General features: G+C 40.5%; 1 protein-coding gene across 3 annotated transcripts in view; it reads left to right on the forward strand.

The window, feature by feature from the left end:
- FBXL7 (F-box and leucine rich repeat protein 7) overlaps nucleotides 1–22612 on the forward strand; it is a 433312-nt gene that overhangs the window by 405883 nt on the left and 4817 nt on the right. For 2 of the 3 annotated variants that reach the window (XM_005556610.4, XM_073993163.1), the window contains exon 3: nucleotides 15800–16411. The exons of the other annotated variant lie outside the window; for it this stretch is intronic. In XM_005556610.4, the coding sequence (XP_005556667.1) occupies nucleotides 15800–16411 (612 nt within the window). The remainder of the gene's footprint in view (nucleotides 1–15799; nucleotides 16412–22612) is intronic. 3 annotated transcript variants of the gene reach the window in all.

Below are 22612 nucleotides of genomic sequence, written 5' to 3' on the forward strand. Positions count from 1 at the left end.
AATTATAGGCTGTTGAGATATGGGTGCTTTGCAGAGTTTATGATAGGTCGCCATTCTACAGAGCTATTTTATGGAGTTGATGTAGAAGGATTTTCCAGAAGTAGTTCAGTTTGCTTGAATTCTACTCCACAACTGAATTTCCAGAACATTATTATTCACTTTGCATTAAAATGGGGCTTTCTGTGTAAAAAAAAAAAAAAAAAAAAAAAATGACAAGTTCTGAAAACTAAGATGGTCAGTCTACAATTAGGCCCATGTTACTCTGCCATGAAAGTCCTGCTTCCCACACTCAGTGACCCATTGAAACACCAGTCTTTGTGCTACTTAATATTGGGTCCATTCACTGGAAAAGCCCTGCCCTAGAAAGGGGCTATGGGGTCTTTAAAGAAGAGGTTATGAACTTAGACGGTAGTAGGCCCAGGGAACTACCCATGCAAAATGTATCCCAGGTCAGTATAAGGTGGCCTTTAGAATCAGAGCCCACCATGCTGCAGAGAGACCCTTAGCAGAGAAATTAAACAGTGTTTAATTGTACTAAGTCTCTTTCTGTCTATATTTGATAATATAGAAAGAATAAAATGTTTCTCTATATCCTCAGGTCACTGGTTTTTCCAAGCATTTAAATATGTTAATGGGAATGTGATATTTATGAGTTTATGTTCATTTAGCACTTAGAACAGTGCCTTGGATATAGTAAGTGTTTTACACAAGTCTTTATGTTAAAAGAAATTGTTGTAAAGATTTTCAACAACAGTGGATCATATTTTCAAATGACTAAGGAAATTCAAGGATTCACTATGCTATGAAAGTATTCTGATTAATTATTGATCTTTTACATGGTCGTAAGTTTAGTGGAGATTTCTCTTTTTTTCTCATCGAAAGTTGAATTTGTGACTAGACTGTTGCGCCCTGTGGAGCTTGTTTTCTGCTGTTAACTGAAAATGTGTTAGTATCCTTTTACTAGACTCTAAATTCAATACTATACCATCTATTGTAAAGATGCAAACGTTGGGATTTTGTAACTATTCATGGGGAAATGAAACTAAAGAATTATCTGACAGTGGAAGATAGAAAATAATTAAGGCTGCTATATAAAGTGCAACTCAAAGGTTGAAAATTATGGATTGCAAACCTTTGCGTGAAAATATGTATTTCTTCTCTTGTCAAGACAAGAGCTGGCTCCTTTCCCAAGCTTTGCAAAACTATCGTGAGCTCTCTCTGGAAGATAGGGAATTAGACATACTGTGGCTGCCACACTGTCAAAGAGAAGCCAGTTCCAGTTATTACAGTTGATCTGTGACTTAGTTCGGCGGTGAGGGGGCGTAGGGGCAGGAATACAAACAAAAGTTTCTGTTACATCTTAGGTAACTAAATTTCAACGGTATAAATCTTAAAATTCTGGGCCAGTGTAAAAGCATTACTCATTTTTATTTATTGTGAGTTTTCTGAGCAGGGGGCCGGGCGCAGTGGCTCACACCTGTAATCCTAGCACTTTGGGAGGCTGAGGCGGGCGGATCACGAGGTCAGGAGATTGAGACCATCCTGGCTAACACGGTGAAACCCTGTCTCTATTAAAAATACAAAAAATTAGCCAGGCATGGTGGCGGGCGCCGGTAGTTCCAGCTACTCGGGAGGCTGAGGCAGGAGAATGGCGTGAACCCAGGAGGCGGAGCTTGCAGTGAGCTGAGATCCTGCCACTAGACTTCCAGCCTGGGCATCAGAGCAAGAACTCTGTCTTTCTCTCTCTCTCTCTCTCTCTCACACACACACACACACACACACACGAAAGAAAGAAAGAAAGAAAAATAAATGAGCAGGGATCTGGGTAGTCTATGATAGCAGGTACTGTGAAGAAAAAAGCACTAAACATTTGGCTCTGAGATGCTTTAGGTGATGTGGGCTGCATGAGATTGTTTTTGGGTGTACATGTGTCTTTTTAAATATCTTCTGCTGTAGATTAATTCTATTGAACTACCTGTATATACTAGCTCAGCCTAAATTAAGTGGAGGGGCAAAAACAAAATACCTAAAAATGAAATGTTGATAAATCACAGAAATGTTCCAACTTCTTCAATCTGAAACATCTGGTTCCTCCAAGTAATTCCTATAAATATTTCCAACTGCAACCAAAAAGAAAATGAAAGTGATTTGTTGTAGGAGCGAGTGAGCACATTCTCCCCTTGGTGCATTAGTTGAGGAGCTTCTGGGTGGTTGAAACCAAATAAGACTCTGGACTGACTCAGAGATGAAGGAGGCATCTCCTGGCCTTGAAGTGCTCACAGTCTACTGAATGGAGAGGCACTCTGTGCAAAGGGCTGTGATGCAGATACATTTAAATTCAGTGGAAACACTAAACGTAGCTACAATTAATAATTTGGCCTTACTGGATCTGGGAAGGCTTGGCAGAAAAATTGACTTCTGACCAGGAACTTGAGTGATGACTGAAAATTCAGCAGTTAATCTGGAGAAACAGGGTTTCTGGGCTGGAAGAATATGAATATGTGCTCTGAGATGTAAATTTTGGGGAAGAATCTCATACACACTCTAAAAAAATGGATTTTGTTCCCTGGGTAGTGTTCCATACAATGCCTGGCATATAGTAAGCGTTCAATACAGAAGTGTGGAAAGAGCTGTATGGCTTCCTGGGGCTGCTGTAACCAAGTACTGCAAACCAGGTGGCGTAAAGCAACAGAATTTATTGTCTCACAGTTCTAGAGGTTGGAATTCCCAAACCAAGGTCTTGACAGAAATGTGGGGTAGGATCCTTTCTTGCCTCTTGCAGCTTCTGGCAGCCCCAGATGTTTCTGGAGTGTCGCAGTGTAACTCTAGTTTCAGCCTCCGTCTTCACACTGCCATCTCCCTCTGCATCTGAGTCTTTCTGTGTTTCTACCCTGTGTCTCTCTCTTGCCTGCTTATGAAGACACTGGTCATATTGGATTAAGAGTCTACTCTAATCAAGCATGACCTCATCTTAACCGTATTTCCAAATCAGGTCACTTTCACAGACACGGGGCTTGTTAAGACTTCATCGTATCTTTTGCAGGGGACACAATGCAACCCATAACAGAATGAATGAACTCATCAAGGTTTTGATGCCGGGGAAAATGGTTCATATTTTAGAAAGTGAACCCTGAATGCAGGATGGAGTCCATATTAGTAAGGTGGAGGGTGGGAAGGAAGACCAGAATCAGGAGTCTCAGTTAGCGAGTTGTTGAAAGGAGATGAGAGATGATGAGCACCTGAGCAGAGGTGGGAGCTGTAGAGAGAGAAGGGAAAGAGACCTGAAATCTATAGCCATTCAGAGTGAGGGACTTGGGGACTGATTAGATATAGGTAGATGAAGGTCAGGGAGGATTCAAGATGATTCCTAGGGTTCTATCCTGGGAGGCCGACTCGATGAATGGTGATGCCACTAATGATAATACAGAATGTTTGTTTTGCAAAGGATGTTGATGAGTTCACCCTTGTACACATTGTATTGGAGATACATCAAATACACTTGTGGGGAGAGGACTAGTTGTCCATAGAACTCTCTCGTTTGATGGAATCATTCTATGCCTGTGCTGTGTTAAATACTGTTTTGTGACTGCTGAGCCCTTGAAATGTGGCCAGTACACCTGAGGAGCTGAACTTTCAGCTTAATTCAATAAATTTAATTTCTAGTTGCTACCTGTGTCTAGTGGTTACCATATTAGAGAGCACTGACCTAGGTACTTAGACATGTGTGTTTGATATTTGAGAGAGATGCAGAGATAGCAGGAGCATGATCTGGATTGAAAGTCGAATTTCGGGAGTCATTAGCTTATAGGCAATTGCTGAAGCCTTGTGGGCCATAAGCCCATCAAGCAGGGATCCAGATACAGAGATGAGTTAAGAGTGCAACCCTTGGGGAACACCAGTGTATAAGTTGTACACCACAAAAGAGAGTGAGCAAACGACACCGGAGAAGGAGAAAGGAAAAGCAGAAGAGAGGACGGTGTTGCAGAAGGCAGAGGAAAAATTTCAAGGAGAAAGCAGTCCACCATATCCGAGAAAAACAAATTTCATTTAACAAACTATGAAAAAGGGCTTTCACAATTACAATTTTTTTTTTTACCAATAATGAAATAGCCATATTTTGTTAACAAAGAGTAAGTACATTGTGCTCTAACCATGGAATTTATTTTTATCTTCCCTCTATCTCCAGCCAAAGGTTTATGGAGGCAACAATAAGGAATTTATAAAGATGAGACTATTCCAGGGAATCCAGAATAATATGCCCCTAAAAACATTGCCCTATAGCAGGAGGGCCCAGAATGCATTTCCCAAGAAGTTGTGTAATTGTTTTAAGGCCTCACTTTTCATAGACTCTGCCTAAATGCTCTGTGAAGTGGGTAGACTTCTTTCCAGTTTACATAAGAGGAATCTGTGACTCATGAAGTTTCACTGTCTTGCCTCAGATAATACAAGCTGCACATAATAGAGTTAGGAATCCAGGTTTATCTGTCCATGCTCTTTCCACCTCAACAATGTTTTCTAAACTTAAGACATTGACATTCTGCTCTCATGATTTTTTCCATATGTGCTCACCACTTCAACTGATATTCACTTAATATTTTTTAAAGTAAACTTAAATTCTTATTTAAAAGCTGAATATAATAGTTTTACTTGGAAAACCAGTATTGCTTGCCATAAATATATGGTGATTTTGAAATTTAAAAAAATCACACCTGTAATAATCCCAACACTTTATGGAGGCTGAGGTGGGAAGATCACTTGAGCCCAGGAGTTCAAGACATGGGCAATATAGCAAGATCCCGTCTCCACAGAAAATTTTAAAAATGAGCCAGGCATGGTGGCATGTGCCTGTAGTCCCAGCTACTCGGGAGGCTGAAGCAGGAGGATCCCTTGAGTCCAGGGGTTCAAGGTTGTAGTGAGCTTTGATCATGTCACTATACTCCAGCCTGGGTGACAGAGTAAGACCCTGTCTCAAGAATAAAATAAAATGAAAGCAAGTAAAGCAAGTAAAGCAAGTAAAGGGAGGGAGGGAGGGAGGGAGGGAGGGAGGAAGGAAGGAAGGAAGGAAGGAAGGAAGGAAGGAAGGAAGGAAGGAAGGAAGGAAGGAAGGAAGCTATTTAAATACTACTGCCTGCCAAAGACTTTAAATCAGAGGTTTATGCCTTTCCCCCCCCCCCCCCCCCCATTGAAAAGGGAGATCAGCAAATGTTTAAAGATATTCTAGAAACATTCTCTACCATGGGAGATTAACCCCTTGCCTTGTGAAAAAAAGTGACCTCAAATAGCAATGCTACTCTCGCTCAGGGATGAAAATGAAACTTCCTGCTTTCCATTTAAGAATAAATAGTAGGCCGGGCGCGGTGGCTCAAGCCTGTAATCCCAGCACTTTGGGAGGCCGAGACAGGCGGATCACGAGGTCAGGAGGTCGAGACCATCCTGACTAACACAGTGAAACCCCGTCTCTACTAAAAAATACAAAAATCTAGCCGGGCGGGGTGGCAGGCGCCTGTAGTCCCAGCTACTCCGGAGGCTGAGGCAGGAGAATGGCGTAAACCCAGGAGGCGGAGCTTGCAGTGAGCTGAGATCCGGCCACTGCACTCCAGCCTGGGCGACAGAGCGAGACTCCGTCTCAAAAAAAAAAAAAAAAAAAAAAAGAATAAATAGTATAGGCCAGACGCAGTGGCTCATGCCTGTAATCCCAGCACTTTGGGAGGCTGGCGTGGGAGATCACTGGAGGTCAGGAGTTCGAAGCCAGCCTGGCCAACATGGTGAAACCCCATCTCTACAAAAAATTCAAAACTTAGCTGGGTGTGGTGGCGCGGGCCTATAATCCCAGCTACTCAGAAGGCTGAGGCAGGAGAATCGCTAGAACCTGGGAGGCAGAAGTTGCAATAAGCGGAGATCGCGCCACTGCACTCCAACCTGGGTGACAGGGTGAGACTCCGTCTCAGAAGAAAAAGAGAAAAGAATAAGGTCCCTCTGCCATTTAAGGAAAAAGAGGGTACTAAGAAGTTGTTTGATAAAACCATAAAGAGTCTGATGAATTATAATCTAGGACTCACACAGTTTCTGAGGCCACCTGATCTTTATTCAGACTGAAATTTCTTAAGATACTTTCTAGATACTCAAATTGGAAGCAAAAATCAAACTGTATCATAGATTTCAAAAGTATATTCTGTACATTTCATTGATATATTTATGGATTTTAGAACAATGTGGCTTACACGTTTCCTTAGCTGTATGAATATTCCCTTCTAGAAGAGCTAAAGGAAAAACAAAACTCATGCTCAGTTCCGATCAGACTCAGAAACTGGGCAACACTGGAAAACCGGGGTTTGTGCCTCAGTAAAGAGCTGGACAGTGGACTGGCCGGTGTGACTGATAATAGATGACTTCCACCATCCTCGCCAAGTTCCCACACATCACTCACCACAATGCTACCCTTATCAGACTGGTCCATGTGACCAACAGAGCAGGTCTTTTGTCCTTGGACAGGAGTCTCCACCATCATCTGATCCTGGGGGTACCAACTTCTGTACAATATTCTCAACAAGAACCCTTGAGCCCTAAAGCTAACTCCCTCCAGGTGAAATGCAAGATTAACGTCTGCATACATTTCTACTTTATCACAACTAATGCCTTAAGTAGGTTCTAGGTTGTATAGATGATCTGAACCACATGAAAAGAAAATATTTTTAAGTGAAACAAGAAGAAAAATGATCTCTCAGATTGTGTTCTTTTCTCACTAGCTAGGTTTTATTGATCTATTTTTTTAAGCTTGAGTTTAAGCTAAGAAAAGAAACCTTGCTTTTTATGGTAAGAGTTCTTGAGAAAAAAGACAACTTATAATAGAAAGCATCTTGCACAAAAGTTTTGGTAATCAGAGGGGAGAGATGAAGAGGAGCTTTGTAAATTTTGACTTTGAAAGACCAGTGTAATGTAAATATGACTTCCTAGAGTGTAAACAGCAGTGGTTTGAAAATAAAAATTTGTACAAAACAGGCAGCTATCTAGTTAAAAGAAAATGTATCTAATAAGCATGTGTGTCTGAGATGTCTTGAATATTTTGATACTATACTGTAATTACTAACGATATAAAATTTCCAAGACTTTTGAAACCATGAGAAAGTTTTTAGGATTTTTTTTCCCAAGAAAAAGACAACTATATTCTTTTGGTACTCTTTACACATTTAAAGTAATTTAAGAATAAAAAACATACTGTTCCCACACAAATTATATACTTGAAAGTATTTTAAATTATTAATGGAACCACAAGTTCTTAATCTTTAAAGAATCCTCTGTCTCTTAGTTTAGCCAACAGATGATTATATCAACATTAAAAAGTACAGTTATATATATATATTTGAGTTAAGGATCATCATTGTGTCAAACAAAGATTACATTTATATTGAGAAAATCCAAAAGTTCACTAAAAATATTGTTTAATTCAAACGTTATATTTATTGTCTTCATCTTGGACTTCTGAAAACTGACTTTTTCTCAGACTTGCACAAACTTTTCTGTTCTTTACCATGCTGGGTTTTGCATGATTTGGAGGCATTCTCAACATAGAGCCCTTTTTCTCTCACCCTAAAGGACTCAAGAAAGAAATTAGAGATGTAAGAACAGTGGTGTGCAGGTACTTTAATGGGACTATGGTGCAGAAAGGAGGTGGGGTAAAAATATTTGCTTTAGGCCGAGGGTGGTGGCTCACGCCTGTAGTCCCAGGACTTTGGGAGGCTGAGTTGGGCAGATCACGAGGTCAGGAGTTCCAGACCGGCCTGACCAACATGGTGAAATCCCGTCTCTACTAAAAATACAAAAATTAGCCGGGCATGCTGGCAGGTGCCTGTAATCCCAGCTACTCGGGAGGCTGAGGCAGGAGAATGGCTTGAACCCAGGAGGCAGAGGTTGCAGTGAGCCGAGATCGTGCCACTGCACTCCAGCCTAGATGACAGAGCGAGACTCCATCTCAAAAAAAGAAAAAATTGCTTTATAATCTAGTTAAATGCCATAACTCCTCCCTTTCTAGACCCAACTGGGCACTTGGGCAGCAGTTACAATGTGTATTAAATGATCCAATAAATGAATGGTCTCTTTTGCCTATAAATCTGTAATGCAAAAGTATGCAGCAGTGCAGTTTACTGAATTTTAATGCCAAATGTCTATCGCTGTATATTCCTTACCATCTACTCTGTATATCTTCCTGCAGGCATCAATGTGGGTCTGTTTTTTTTGTTTGTTTGTTTTTTGTTTTGAGACAGAGTCTCACTCTGCCACCCAGGCTGGGGTGCAGTGGCTCAATCTTGGCTCACTTTAACCTCCACCTCCTGGGTTCAAGCAATTCTTCTGCCTCAGCCACCCAAGTAGCTGGGATTACAGGCACCTGCCACCATGCCGGCTGATTTCTGTATTTTTAGTAGTGATGGGGTTTCACCATGTTGGCCAGGCTGGTCTCAAACTTATGATCTCAGGTGATCCTCTCACCTCGGCCTCCCAAAGTGCTGGGATTACAGGCGTGAGCCACTGTGCTCAGCCTCTTTGGTTCTTTTTGTGTCTTTTGGTTGTATTCAGCTTTCTGATGTCATTGAGTGACAGTTAAATCACAAAGTACACTAGATATCATTAGGAGACTGTCCATAAAATATACATCCTATTGCAAGAGTATGCAGTCATTTCTCCCTTAAATTCCCCCATTGTACTTTCATGACACTTTTAGTGTGCTCATCTGTCTTTCCTCAAGAGGAAATTTTATAATTTTAATAAAATTTTACAATTTTATAATTGCTACCTTTTTCAAGTCTTATATATGAAATTAGCTGGGAACGGTGGCTCACGCCTGTAATCTCAGCAATTTGGGAGGCCGAGGCAGGCAGACGACTTGAAGTCAGGAGTTCGAGACCAGCCTGGCCAAAATGCTGAAACCCTATCTCTACTAAAAATACAAAGATTAGCCAGGCGTGGAGGTGTGTGCCTATAGTCCCAGCTACTCAGGAGACTGAGGCAGGTGAGTCACTTCAACCGGGGAGGTGGAGGTTGCAGTGAGCTAAGATGGCACCATTGCAGTCCAGCCTGAGTGACAGAGCAAGACTCCATCTCAAATAAATAAATAAATAAATAAATAAATAAATAAATAAAAGAAATTAATCAGCAGTATCCCTTTTACTTTGCAGATTTTATAATTTTTCCCTTTTCAGATTTGTCTGTCCATATCTCCATTCATCCATCCACCCATCCACGCTAATACACAGTAACTCATTGAGTTCACCTTTAACAGATTTCATTACCAATTCATGCAGTTATTCCCAGGGAAAAAGTTTGCTCAAAGACTGCCTGCTGGAAGATAAGGGGCTAATATCTAAGATTTATAAAGAACTCATGCAACTCAATAGCAAGAAAACATATAATCCAATTTTTAAAATGAGCAAAAGACTTAAATAGAAATTTTTCTAAAGATGTCATGAAAATGGCCAACAAGTACATGAAAAGGTGCTCAATATCGCTAATCATCAGGGAAATGCTAATTAAAACTACTGTGAAATATCACATCGCACCTGTTAGGATAGCTATTATCAAAAAGATGAGATAATAAGTGTGACGGAGGGTGTAAAGAAAAGAAAATCCTTGAAATCTAGATTGTTGCGGCCATTATGGAAAACACTATGGAGCTTTCTAAATAAATTGAAAGTAGAATACCATATGACCCAGCAATCCCTCTTTTGGGCACATGCCCAAAAGAGATGAAATCACCAGCTTGTAAATATATGTGCATTCTCATGTTCATTACAGCACTGTTCACAACAGCCACGATACTGAAACAACCTAGGGTTCATCAATAGATGAATGGGTAAAGAAACTATTTTATATTTATGAAATATTATATTTAATATATAATATATATACATATCATATATGTTATATATATGAAATACTATTCAGCCATTAAAAAGGAGGAGATCCTGCCATTTTCCACAATATGGAGGGATCCAGAGGTCTTGGTGGATTTTAAAAAGCCACCTGCTCTATGTATGTTCTGGAAGTTTTTTATGTGTTATGGAAATGTACTGCTCTCTTAAAAATTGGGACCTTTTTTTCCTGATATTTCAGGGAATATTTTATCTTCAAGTGAAATGATCAAGAGCTTTTTATGTATACTGCTTTGCATTGTTTCTTGCCAAGGATGCTGTGGGTGATATCTGCTCCTCGGTGATAAGGATACCACCTCGGAGAACAGAAGCTGCAGGGAAGGAAGGCGTTTAGAGGAACTATGCTACAGTTTCATCATGATCCCCATTTTCAGTTACCAAAAGGTCTTCTCAGAATTTAAGGGCACTCGAAGCAGGCAGCAATTAATTTAATTCCAGATAGAAGCTTTTGGCCATGTATATTTCACTTGGCACTTTTTGCAAATCTCACTTTCCCTGTTCAGAATAATTCCTGGCAGTGTTGTAGTGTTCTTCCAAATACCACTCATGCATCTCACCAGCTTGCCTAAGGGAAAAGTAAAGGAAGATGTAGTCTAAACAGCTAATTTTCATATAAATTTACATAAAAATATAAAATATATTAAAATGAACAATAATATCCCCTTAGTGTTACTGCTAAACTGTATTTGAGCCCAATGCATATCTCCTTACTACTAAGATAAATGACAGTTTTGCCCCAAGGCATCAGATAGGTACAAATTCACTTGGAATAGATATTCAGGCATGAAAGTGTTCGTACCTACAAAATATCGTAAATCCATAATCTAAGTTCAAATATAGTCAGCTTTCTCTCTGCGTCTGTTTGTATTGCAGCATCATAAGACCAGGAGGTGGGTTACAGCATTCTTCTACCTCTGTCATCTTAATATTTGTCTCTGATGTTCTCCTCTCTGACTGTGTGTGCTGGTACCCCTGCATCAGGGTCCCTGTTTCTACTCTCAAAAGAATTAGCAGCTATTGCCAATGTCTATTTAGATGCCAGTCTTCTGAAAGAAACATAGGAGAAAAGAATTGTATACAAAGAGTACACTTGGTCTTTCTACATTCTCTTCTGTAAACGAAATATACTACTTGGGAGGTAGAATAGTCCGTGTTTTGAATTTGAAGCCATGCTTTATTTTCCTGCTATAGAGACATATTCTGGTACTCTTTATAATAATATCTCGTGACAGTAAATAGCTCCTGATACCAAAGGGTAAAACACATTGTATGACAAGCTGTGCATAGTTTATCCATAATAAAATTTATTTTCAAATGTAAATACATATGTGTATATTTTTAAATTTGGAAATACATTTAATGTGTCTGTGGAAAATATCAAGAAAAGATACTTTGTGACAGCTTCTAGGTATACATCTCTGTAGTTTTTATTTGTCATTCTTTAAAATCTGTTTAATTATCAGGCGCTATTTATTTAATTGAGACAAATTGTATCATCTTTTCAAAAGTTCTCTGAGGTTGCTGGCCTGCTGTAGGAATAGCAGGAAGGAATCAGAGACTCTTGGTGTGTCTTCTGGTAAAAGAGGCATCCAGCTTTCCTAAGTGCTTGGAGTATGAAAGAGTGGTGGGTTTTAGAAATCCACTTCACGCTCTCCCCTCTGCCCCCACGCACAGGGTAAGTATCTTTCATTCCTCAGGGGCCCACCTCTAGGCAGGTAGTGTCTTCTTCAAAATGAATAAAACCTAGGCAGGCAGGAGAGGGAGTTCAGCGCCCTCACAGCTGCTAAAATGTGAGAGCTGAGAGCCTAGGATTGTCTTTCCCTCCTGGCCCGAAATAAGTTGTTCACCTGCCTCCGAGAAACACTGGCTTCCGCAGTAATTCTCTGAGTACCCATAATAATGAAGGTGGGTACCATGGTAACTTGGCTGGCAGTTTTGAAGTCCAAAATTGTTTTATACTTGAGATTTTCCTTAAAGATTTGCTATTCATTCTAGATGATTACCAAAGGGAAGTACGATTTCTTATGAATAATTTAAAATGCAGCATGTATACCACCTGGAATAGAAAAATACATGCCAAGCTAGAATTATTTTTTAACATATACTTCCATTCAATTCAAGATGTTTGTTGTGCACCTACTATATATCATAAACAATGACAGGTGCTGCCAGGACAGAAACAAGGAAAGGATGTAATCCTTGTCTCAAAGGAGTTTTTAGTGTCATAGAAGGTATGTCCATCATCTGTTGCCACAGTAATACTGTGTAAAAAAATCACCCCCAAACTCAGTGGTTTAAAAACATTGTTTATGCATCTGTGGTTCATCTGGGTATTGGCTGAACCAAGCTGGCCTTGGTTGAGCTTGTCTGTAAGGTACAGATTGGAAGAAGTTCTGTCTACTTCACGGGTCTCTCATTATTATTATTATTATTTTACAGTTTCACTGTGCAGTGATGTGACTTCGGCTCACTGCAACCTCCAACCTCTGCTTCCTGGGTTCAAGCAAAAATTCACGTGCCTCACCCTGCTGAGTAGCTGGGATCATAGAGGTGTGCCACCACACCTGACTAATTTTTGTATTTTTAGTAGAGACAGGTTTTTGCCATTCTGGCCAGGCGGGTCTCAAACTCTTGGCCTCAAGTGATCCACCCGCCTCAGCCTCCCAAAGTACTGGGATTATAGGCATGAGCCACTACGCCTACAAGGGGCTAGTGAGGCATGTTCTCCTCATTGTGATGGTAGAAGATTGAGAGGTCAAGCCCAACTGCACAAATGGCTTTCCTCTAACATTTTCTGCCAAAGGAAGTCACATGTACAAGCCCTATGTCACTAGAATAAGGAAATATACTCTTTCTGAGGTGAACTGCAAAGTATATGGCAAAGGATATGGGGACACAGGGAGGGATGCAAAATTAGGAAAATACATAGCAGATGCGCAAATGTCTTGAATAGAAATGCTAATATGTTAAAAATAATACAATCAACCATTAGGAAAAGATAAATTCACAAATGTCTGTATAACAAATGGTGGGGGCTTCACAAGGGAAGGGATCCTATCTCAAAGACAGGAAGAAAACTTCTTAAAGGAGATGACACTTGCAGCCACTCAAGAAAGGTGTTTGTATTTCAAGAGGCTAACATGGGAGGTTGGGGCAGCACATGATTCAAAGATGCTCCATGAGCAGAGTGTGGACACACATAAGCCATTCTCAGTGTTAGGTTATAAAGAAGTAACTGAACAGAAAAATTGCAGCAATAGAAAAAGGAAATGTGTAAGAAAACTACAAGTAGGGGGAGACTTCAGGTCTCAGAAATTTTTGTCTTGTGTGTTATTGCTGGAAGTTCTGTGAGTAGATAGTATGAGTGTTAATTTCCAGGGTATGAAATATGCAAAAGCATGTTAGCATAGAGCTTTTGTTTAAATCTTGAGAACTATAATTAGAGCTGGAAATGACTTAGAAATTGTTTAGCTCAGCTCAGTTAGTTTATAGATGAGGAAATATGTATTTTGAAGATAAATTCTCTATGTGTGGATATGTATGTATATCTCTATAGATACATACCTATACAGATAGGTCCTGATTTTACTATGGCGTAAGTATAATTTTCAGATGTTATGATGGTACAAAAGTGATACACATTCAGTAAAAACTGTACTTCGAGTACCCATACAACCATCCTGTTTTTCACCTTCAGTGCAGTATTCAGTAAGTCACATGAGATATTCAACACTTCATTATAAAATACGCTTTGTGTTAAATGACTTTGTTACTGTAGGCTATTGTAAGCCTTCTGAGCACATTTGAGGTAGGCTAGGATAAGCAATGACGTTTGGCAGATTAGATGTTTTAAATGCATTTTCAACCTGGGATATTTTAAATTTATGATGGGCTTATGGCCCAAAAACCCCATGGTAAGTTGAGGAGCATCTTCATGTGTGTGGGTATATGTATGTGTGTAAAATATATAAAATATATAAATATATTAACAGAGAAAATACATTTCCTCCTAAATAAAACCATAGATGTGGTATTATTACCATATATATCCAATGTGTATATATGTATTATATCCAATGTATATTGTATATAATATCCAATGTGTATTAAGTATATATTTATATAATATATATTATTATCAATGTACATTATGTAGATATAAAATTTATATTATATTATATTGAATCTAATAATACATATATACATTGGATATATATGTAATAATACCATGTATGTGGTTATATATAATATACATTGTATTATTATCACATATATCCAATGTATATATGTATTATTATATCCAATGTATATTGTATATAATATCTAATGTGTATTATTAGGTATATTATTTATATTATATATTATATAATATCAATGTGTATTATATAGATATAAAATTTATATTATATTGAATCTAATAATATGTACATTGGATATATATGGTAATAATACCATGTATATGGTTATATATATAATATACATTGGATATTATATATATCCAAAATCTATAATATACAATTGTATTTAGAGAGAAAGACTAAATTCTTCTTCTGTGTATATTGAGGAAAAGAGAGGGGAAATGAGTCTACTTCTTGAAGTGATATTCTAAAGAATTCTTAATTCCTCACAAATTTTAAAACTTCTGTGTCCTTATCAGCGATCTTTCTAGTTCCAAGGAATAGAATATGGCTCATACTATTCAAATGCATAGGGGAGGTTGTTAATAAGAAGAAAAAATAAATATGTTTCCAGTTACCCAGGACTGGAAATGCCCTGTGTAATGCCTGATCTAGCAGAGGCTTTTCATTGGCTCCCCTAGTCTGGGGCACTGTTATCAACAGAAAGGGAAACAGATACTGGGAGAAGTGCGCCAGGGCAGCAGGTGTCCTCTGTGCCGACTCACTAGTCTTCCTGTCTTCTGAAATTCACTCCCCTCATTTGTAAATGCAACATAATCACCCATTTAACCAAAATAAAATTAGGGAGGTAAACCAGTTTGTGTATCTAATATATGAGGTTTCTCCAGAATAGAAACAATGAAACTTTGAAGTTGTTTCCTTTCCATAATGCCAGTTTGTGTAGACTGGAAGTTGTCAAACTATGATCTGATGGGATTTGTTCCCTGGTCTGGACAGGGACTGGTCCAGCTGGTCTGCTTTTATAAATTAGGTTTTATTAAAACAGCCACTCTCCTTTGTTTACACATTGTTCGTGGTAGCTTTTGCACAACAATGGCAGGGCTTGTCGTTGCAAGGGGGACAGAGCCCATGGCCTGCAAAGCCTCAGTATTTAATACCTGACCCTGTTCATTGCAGTCTGCCCACTCCTGGTGTAGACCACGGGGAATTGGCGCTTTCTAGAATGGGCGACTCGTGCATGTGCTTGGTCCTCTGGGATGGCATTGACAGGAGTCGGCCCAGGGAGGACATCTGTGGAATGAGAATGTTGCCCCCATGCATGTTTTCTCTAAGAAAGAAACCGGTGCTGGCCGGGCGCGGTGGCTCACGCCTGTAATATCAACCTTTTAGTAGGCCAAGGTGGGCGGATGACCTGAGGTCAGGAGTTTCAGACCAACCTGGCCAACGTGGTGAAAACCCGTCTCTACTAAAAATAGAAAGGAAAAAAAAAAAAAAAAAAACAGCCGGGCGTGGTAGCGCATGCCTGTAATTCTAGCTATTGGGGAGGCTGAGTCAGGAGAATCGCTTGAACCCAGGAGGCAGAGATTGCCGTGAGCCGAGATCACGCCACTGCACTAAAGCCTGGGCGAAAGATCTTTAAAAACAAGAAAAAGAAAAAAGAAACCGGTGCTTTTGCTGCCTCCCTGGGGCTCTGCTGAGGCCGTCATCCTTAACCCTTTGTTCTCTGTCCTTTGCCAGACTCCGACCTGAGCATGCGCACACTGAGCACGCCCAGCCCAGCCCTGATATGTCCACCGAATCTGCCAGGATTTCAGAATGGAAGGGGCTCGTCCACCTCCTCGTCCTCCATCACTGGGGAGACGGTGGCCATGGTCCACTCCCCGCCCCCGACCCGCCTCACACACCCGCTCATCCGGCTCGCCTCCAGACCCCAGAAGGAGCAGGCCAGCATAGACCGGCTCCCGGACCACTCCATGGTGCAGATCTTCTCCTTCCTGCCCACCAACCAGCTGTGCCGCTGCGCGCGCGTGTGCCGCCGCTGGTACAACCTCGCCTGGGACCCGCGGCTCTGGAGGACTATCCGCCTGACGGGCGAGACCATCAACGTGGACCGCGCCCTCAAGGTGCTGACCCGCAGACTCTGCCAGGACACCCCCAACGTGTGTCTCATGCTGGAAACCGTTACTGTCAGTGGCTGCAGGCGGCTCACAGACCGAGGGCTGTACACCATCGCCCAGTGCTGCCCCGAACTGAGGCGACTGGAAGTCTCAGGCTGTTACAATATCTCCAACGAGGCCGTCTTTGACGTGGTGTCCCTCTGCCCCAATCTGGAGCACCTGGATGTGTCAGGTAAATGGACACTGACCTACCAGCTATGGGCCCTCCTGGTGCACCATCCTACAATGCCACCACCGGAAGGTCCTCTTCTTGCAAGCCATCAGAGATGAGGGAGGGGGGTGGTAGGGAGGCTGGCTTTTGCAGAGAAACTGTCTCTATGGAATCATGACTCTACAGGCCACAAGTTCCCCTTTCATCAAATAATGTCCACTTCTTAGGGGAGTTCTTAGGGGAATTCTAGCACATTTTGCCTGGGAGTTGAGTTTAGTATGACTTTTAAATGTCTTTACTCTTCATAACTCTCACAGTTACTTCAGAGCAACCATAAATAATGCAAACAGGGTATCTAATTGTGGAGAAATAGGAAACAAAAGGCTAACTCAAGCACAGTTAGCTTAGAAACTACTCTTGTGCCCGCTTACTGTTGGTCCCTGGAGCCTGGAATCTTTGTCCAAGCTGTAAATATGACCTCATGTGTTTTCATACCATGGGCCGGACGGTGCACACTGTGGGTGGTAAAACACTCAGCTGTGGGCTGTGCTCACAATCACTTGCCATTTTGTAGTGTCTCCTTAGATTTCACCAGCATTCTCCTTACCTCTGGGTTAATCCTGCATCTTTTCTCAAGCAAATTCTCAATTACATAGTGCAAGGGCAAAGTCCATTGAATTAAATCTTTAGTCCTTTTAAAAATTGAAGGAAGTCGGGCGCAGAGGCCCACGCCTGTAATCCCAGCACTTTGGGAGGCTGAGGCGTGAGGATTACTTGAAACTGGGAGTTAGAGACCAGCCTGAGCAACAAAGCGAGACCCCTCTCTCCACAAAAACCGGAAATATTAGCCGGGCACAGTGGTATGAGGCTGTGGTCCCAGCTATTCTGCTCAGAGACTGAGGCAGGAGGATTGCTTGAGCCCAGGAGTTTGAGGCTGCAGTGAACTATGATCATACCACTGCACTCCAGCCTGGAGGATAGAGTGAGACCCTGTCTCTGGAAAAAAAAAAAATCGAAGGAAATCCCAGCATGGCTGCTTTGCTTGGAAACCTCTCTCAGGCAGGAAGAATTAAAGCCCAGACTCACACTTAGGCGCCAGACGTGATCTGGCTGGACTAACAGCCCTTCCTTATCTCATTTGCTGCCTAGTCAAAAAATGGACATTCGAGAGGCTGAAATATGTAAGATGCATCAGGGACTTTAAAAATAAAAACCAACAGCACGACCAGCAACCTCAGGGAGTTTGGGGGAGGGGTCAAGAAGTAAAAACCACTATGATGGGTGAATAAACAGAATCTGGGATTTACAAGCATCTGAGGCCAGTGATGCCCTCCAACAAAATCCGAGCTAAAGCCGGCTCTCAGCTTGCTCTCTCTTTCAAAAGCCAACATCTGAAAATATTTCAGATGACAGCCCATTACTTTTTGCAGATTGTTTTCCGTGCTAGAGAGCAACTCGCTGCTCCTCTACTTCAACTGGCTCCAAGACAAAACCATAGCAGCCATATGTTCCGTTAGTCATGAGTAGCCAGTGGCATCAAGAAGCAGGAAACCACGAGGTTTTCTTACATTTTTCCTCCAAGGAATTCTGGAAAGAGAAAATGTTGTGATGTGGTGGAAACAAGTTTCAAAACTTTGTGATTTAGGAAAATTCACAGCTTTTTCTAGATGTGTTTCCTCTTCATTTAAAAAAAAAATGACAAAGGACTGGGTTCTTTAACATCTAAGAATTGGAGCATTTTATAAACATTTCATTTTATTTTCTTTTCTTAGATTAGAAAATGATTCATTTTTGGAATCTCTATCTTTGTTAAAGGTGCTTCCCATGCACTCTTAATACAGGCTGCAAGTGATTGTACCCTCTTTTGGAGGGTCCTTTTGAAGTTCAGAAATGCAGAAACCACTTTTGCTATTTGGGATGGAAATTCTTGCATTTCTAGCCTGTGTGATCCTGCCTGGCCCCTTGACTAACCATTATTAAGCCTTGATATCTGTCCTGTATGTTAACCTGCTTACTTTGAAAGTTCAAATATATTTGTGTCGCCTCCCCTCATGTCTCTCAATGACAATAGTGATCTGTATACACAGAGATAAAAATGAGGGGAATCTGCAGCTCACCAACTTAAGAACACAGAATCCCACATATGGGAGAAAGTTTCAGATAGATGGTCTTGAAAGACTCAACAGGCCATGAGGATGGATTTGTCATCAGCACCTACTAAGGGTGGCCTCCTGTTCTGGGGGCATCTGGAAATTGTTATGTTGATGCAGAGAGGCCAGAGAGCTACCACAGTTGATTTCATTATGCCTGGTTCTCTTTAGTTTTACAGCTGGGCTCTGATAGTGGCCACGTTCTCAGTGGCAGTAAACTTGACTTTGGAAGACTCATCACTGATCTGGAGCTTAATTCTCCCAAAGGAGATGAGACTGCCTATCCCATCCCTAGCATGCAGAAAGTGGTCATCTGGGAAGCTATCTTTAAAGTCACTGAAAATGACTACAACTGTATTGTTTTGTCATTATCACATATTACCTTTTATTAATAGTAGCATTAAACATCAATGCACTATATTGATGAATATATTGCAATAACGAGAGGAATTGATAATAAAGAACGTATTTGTGAAAGCTGCATGAAATCTGGAATTAACTGAAGAAGCCCCATAGGTTTGTTCAACCAATTTTCAAAATATAAAATGTCGTAAGTGTTAAAAATAATATTGCTTCAGAAAGAACCTTTCTAACTGGAGACCTGGAATCATCCTTGTTTATCCTCCTAATCCTACCCAACCAGTAGAATCCTGTTCGGGTGACTCTATTTCCCCAGTACCTTGAGTCCATCTCTGTCTGCCTGCCTGGATGCAGGCTTCCCCAACCATTCCTTCTTATACCCATCTCCATTGCCTCCAGAGGAATTGTTTCAAACTACAAGTCTAACCATTCGCTGTCCTGCATGAAACTTCCAATAATTGCTCCCTATGACCTACAGGAAAAATTCAAGTTCCTCCACAGAGCACGTAACAGCCTTCATAAGATGCTCTTCTTAGGTGCAAATTTCATCTCTTTCCTGCATACACTCAATGATCCCTTCTGTAGAACCATCTTATCTGCATGTCCCCAAACACATCCTGTCTCTACATACAGTGATGTGTGCATGCCTGTCTGGCTTGTGTGCCTCTTCCTTCCCTGCCTACTGCCCCTCCCTTGAGAACTCTCTGAACAGACTTTTCATTGCTTAACCTCCAGTCAGGCATCCCCTGAATGTAGCCTTCCCTGCCTCGCCCCCAGTGAGCTAAGGGTTTTTTTTCTGGGTGTCTGCCTTTTGGGTACAGAAAGCTAGAGCATTGATGGACTTGCAATTCTCAACTCATGATGAGCTTTGAGCTTTATAAGGGCGGAAATATGTCATCTTTCATTTTTGCACTTTTATGACATTGTAATTAAGTGAACAGAGTCGTCTCAAAGTTTTAAATGGTCATTTTGGCCTCTAAAATGTTTAAAGTTCCCTTTGGTTAATACTGTAATCATGCATTTAGGAAGCTGTAGTGCAACAGTTAAAAATTCCTCATCAGTAAAAATGAGGTGGTTGGGAGGATTAAGTGAGTTAAGACTTGTTAAGTTCTCAAACACATGCTCTGATGAGAACCATGTAGTAGGCACTCAGTAAATCACAGCTGTCATTGTCATTGTTGTATTGTCCTTGTTATTAACGTGCCTGGAAGTCAGGAGTTGTTCTTCATTGATTTAACCATCTTACACCCCAGAAGAAGTAGAGATATCACCCTAATAATGAGCGGAAGTGGTAATAAAGAGCATATTTGTGAAAGCTAAATGAAATCTGGGATTAATTGAAGAAACCGCACAGATTTGTTCAACCTATGTTATCTATTCCCTATTGAATAATATTTATATACCTTACCCTAGATGTCAAAGCAGGCCCCTGATCTCATCCCAAGAGATGATTCTTGCCTTGGTTTTGATTAAATCCTTTCAGACACCCTAAGTTTCACCTCATGGATACCCTAACCCCCCATGGACTTGCCCCTTGCTTTCTTTTCTCTGGAATTTGTCTATTATATTACTACCTGGACCCCATATCTATTAATGTGTATACAAATTGTTTTTCACTCCACATCTATGCATCCAAATTATTTCTCTTTCAAGGACCCCTTTGGAAATCATGCTGTGGTGGCTTCTAAGTTTCCAAAGACCCCTGGGTGCCCAGTGTCTGAATGTTCACTTCATTTTCTACTGTATATCTCTTGTGTAATTTATCAACTCTATGATACGTCATAGTCATTTCTTACCTCCCTTTCTAAATTGAAGTCTTGGAATGAGGAGTCAAGAAACTTATCTGTAGTCTGGTTGTACAAGTCATATAATCTCACTGAGCCTGCGATGCTTCATCTTTAAAAAATGATGTTTATTTTGGATGATTTCTAAGGTTCTCTCCATGTCTATAATGTTTGAATGTGTGAACTAATCATAAATAATACCTGCTGAGCCATGAACCAATTTGGGCAAAATTTAAAATCTAAAATTATTGATCTAAAATAATACAAGCCTATAAAATAGTCTCTTTACCAAAACTGAACTGAACAAGTATTTCATTAAATTTGGAATTCAGTTTCAAAAGCAAAGTATACATTTTCCTGGACCGAATATATTATCTTCCCTGGAGTGTAGCAGATTTTGCTAATCTTGTTTTTAAAGAAAGGAAACTAGAACCAAAAGTTTAGGAGCGAAGGTTATCATATGATCTTGAAAAACAAAGTGGCTTTACGGGTGTCACAGATGGCCAATCACTACTATAGACAAACAAATTCAGTGCAAGCAGGATTACAGTCAGCCCCAAGAAAGAAACTCCAAACAAAGGGAAATTGCAAAGCTAAAAGGGACCTTTTGCAAAACCACAAAGCCCACTGGAACAGTGTGACCTGCCTCTGACAAGCTGTTTTTCTTCTCCATTTTTGGAGTGTGTGCTTCACTCCTTCCTAAAATTCTTTGACTTGGTAGCACGTGGCTTTTGAACCTCATTATTCCCGGGACCTGAGTGCCTAAGAGTTTCCTGGGCAGCCTACCAGGAGGTCGGAGGAAGGTCCTCGTTAGCACTATTATGAGGCTGCTGGGAAGCCTTGGATATTGCGTGAAACAGCCAAGGTGCAGAAGTGTCGGAAATGAGGCACCTAGCTGTAGAACTGCCCAAGAGATTTGAGAAGAGCAGAGAGAAAATGAAAAATATATATACAGCCTCAGTAGTCGAATGAAATACATAAAAATATACATTTATTTATAAAATATTAGGTTGGTACAAAAGTAATCGCAGTTTTTGTCTTTTATTTATTTATTTATTTATTCTGAGATCAAGTCTTGCTCTGTCACCAAGGCTGGAGTGCAGTGGTGCGATCTTGGTTTCTGCAACCTCCGCCTCTCAAGTTCAAGCAATTCTCATGCCTCAGCCTCCTGAGTAGCTGGGATTATAGGCACGCACCACCATGCCCATCTAATTTTTGTGTTTTCAGTAGAGACAGGGTTTTGCCATGTGGCCCAGGCTGGTCTTGAACTCCTGGGATCAAGCAATCCACCCACCTGGGCCTCCCAGAGTGCTGGGATTACAGGCATTAGCCAACACACCCAGTCGGTTTTTGCCATTTTAATTGCAAAAATCGCAGTTACTTTTACACTAACCTAATATTTATAGACTGTGGCTATTAGTTATATTAATATACTATAAATATACTGTACATGTTTTTATAAAGTAATGTATAGAGAACTTAAATATACCATGAAATGAGTGTTTCATTTATTATATATAAATATATAAATTATAACATATAGTATGTACATATATAACTTATGCACACATATTTTTTAGGAGATTAGAAACGATGTTTAGAGAGGCATCTAAAGATACCTTCCTGAGCATTAATATTGTTCTAACAATCAGGTAAGAAAATGTTTATAAAAGCCCTTTGTGAACTTCGTGTTTCAATACAAATAAGACACATTATCATTAACTATAAAACAGACAACTGTTTTTCAATGTAGGTATACTTCAGCCAAGGTCAAAGTCCTGAAGACACTTAAATGTTGGAAGCTGGATGATCTCATCTGATCCTCTTACGGAAGACTCTTTTCCCTCTATAAACCACTCATTCATTCAGCAGATACTTAGCACCAGCTATGAACCAGGAATGAAAGAGACAGCAGTGAACAGCCCCAA

This window comes from Macaca fascicularis, chromosome 6 (assembly GCF_037993035.2).
Source record: "Macaca fascicularis isolate 582-1 chromosome 6, T2T-MFA8v1.1".
In the NCBI taxonomy this organism is placed as follows: Eukaryota; Metazoa; Chordata; class Mammalia; order Primates; family Cercopithecidae; genus Macaca; species Macaca fascicularis.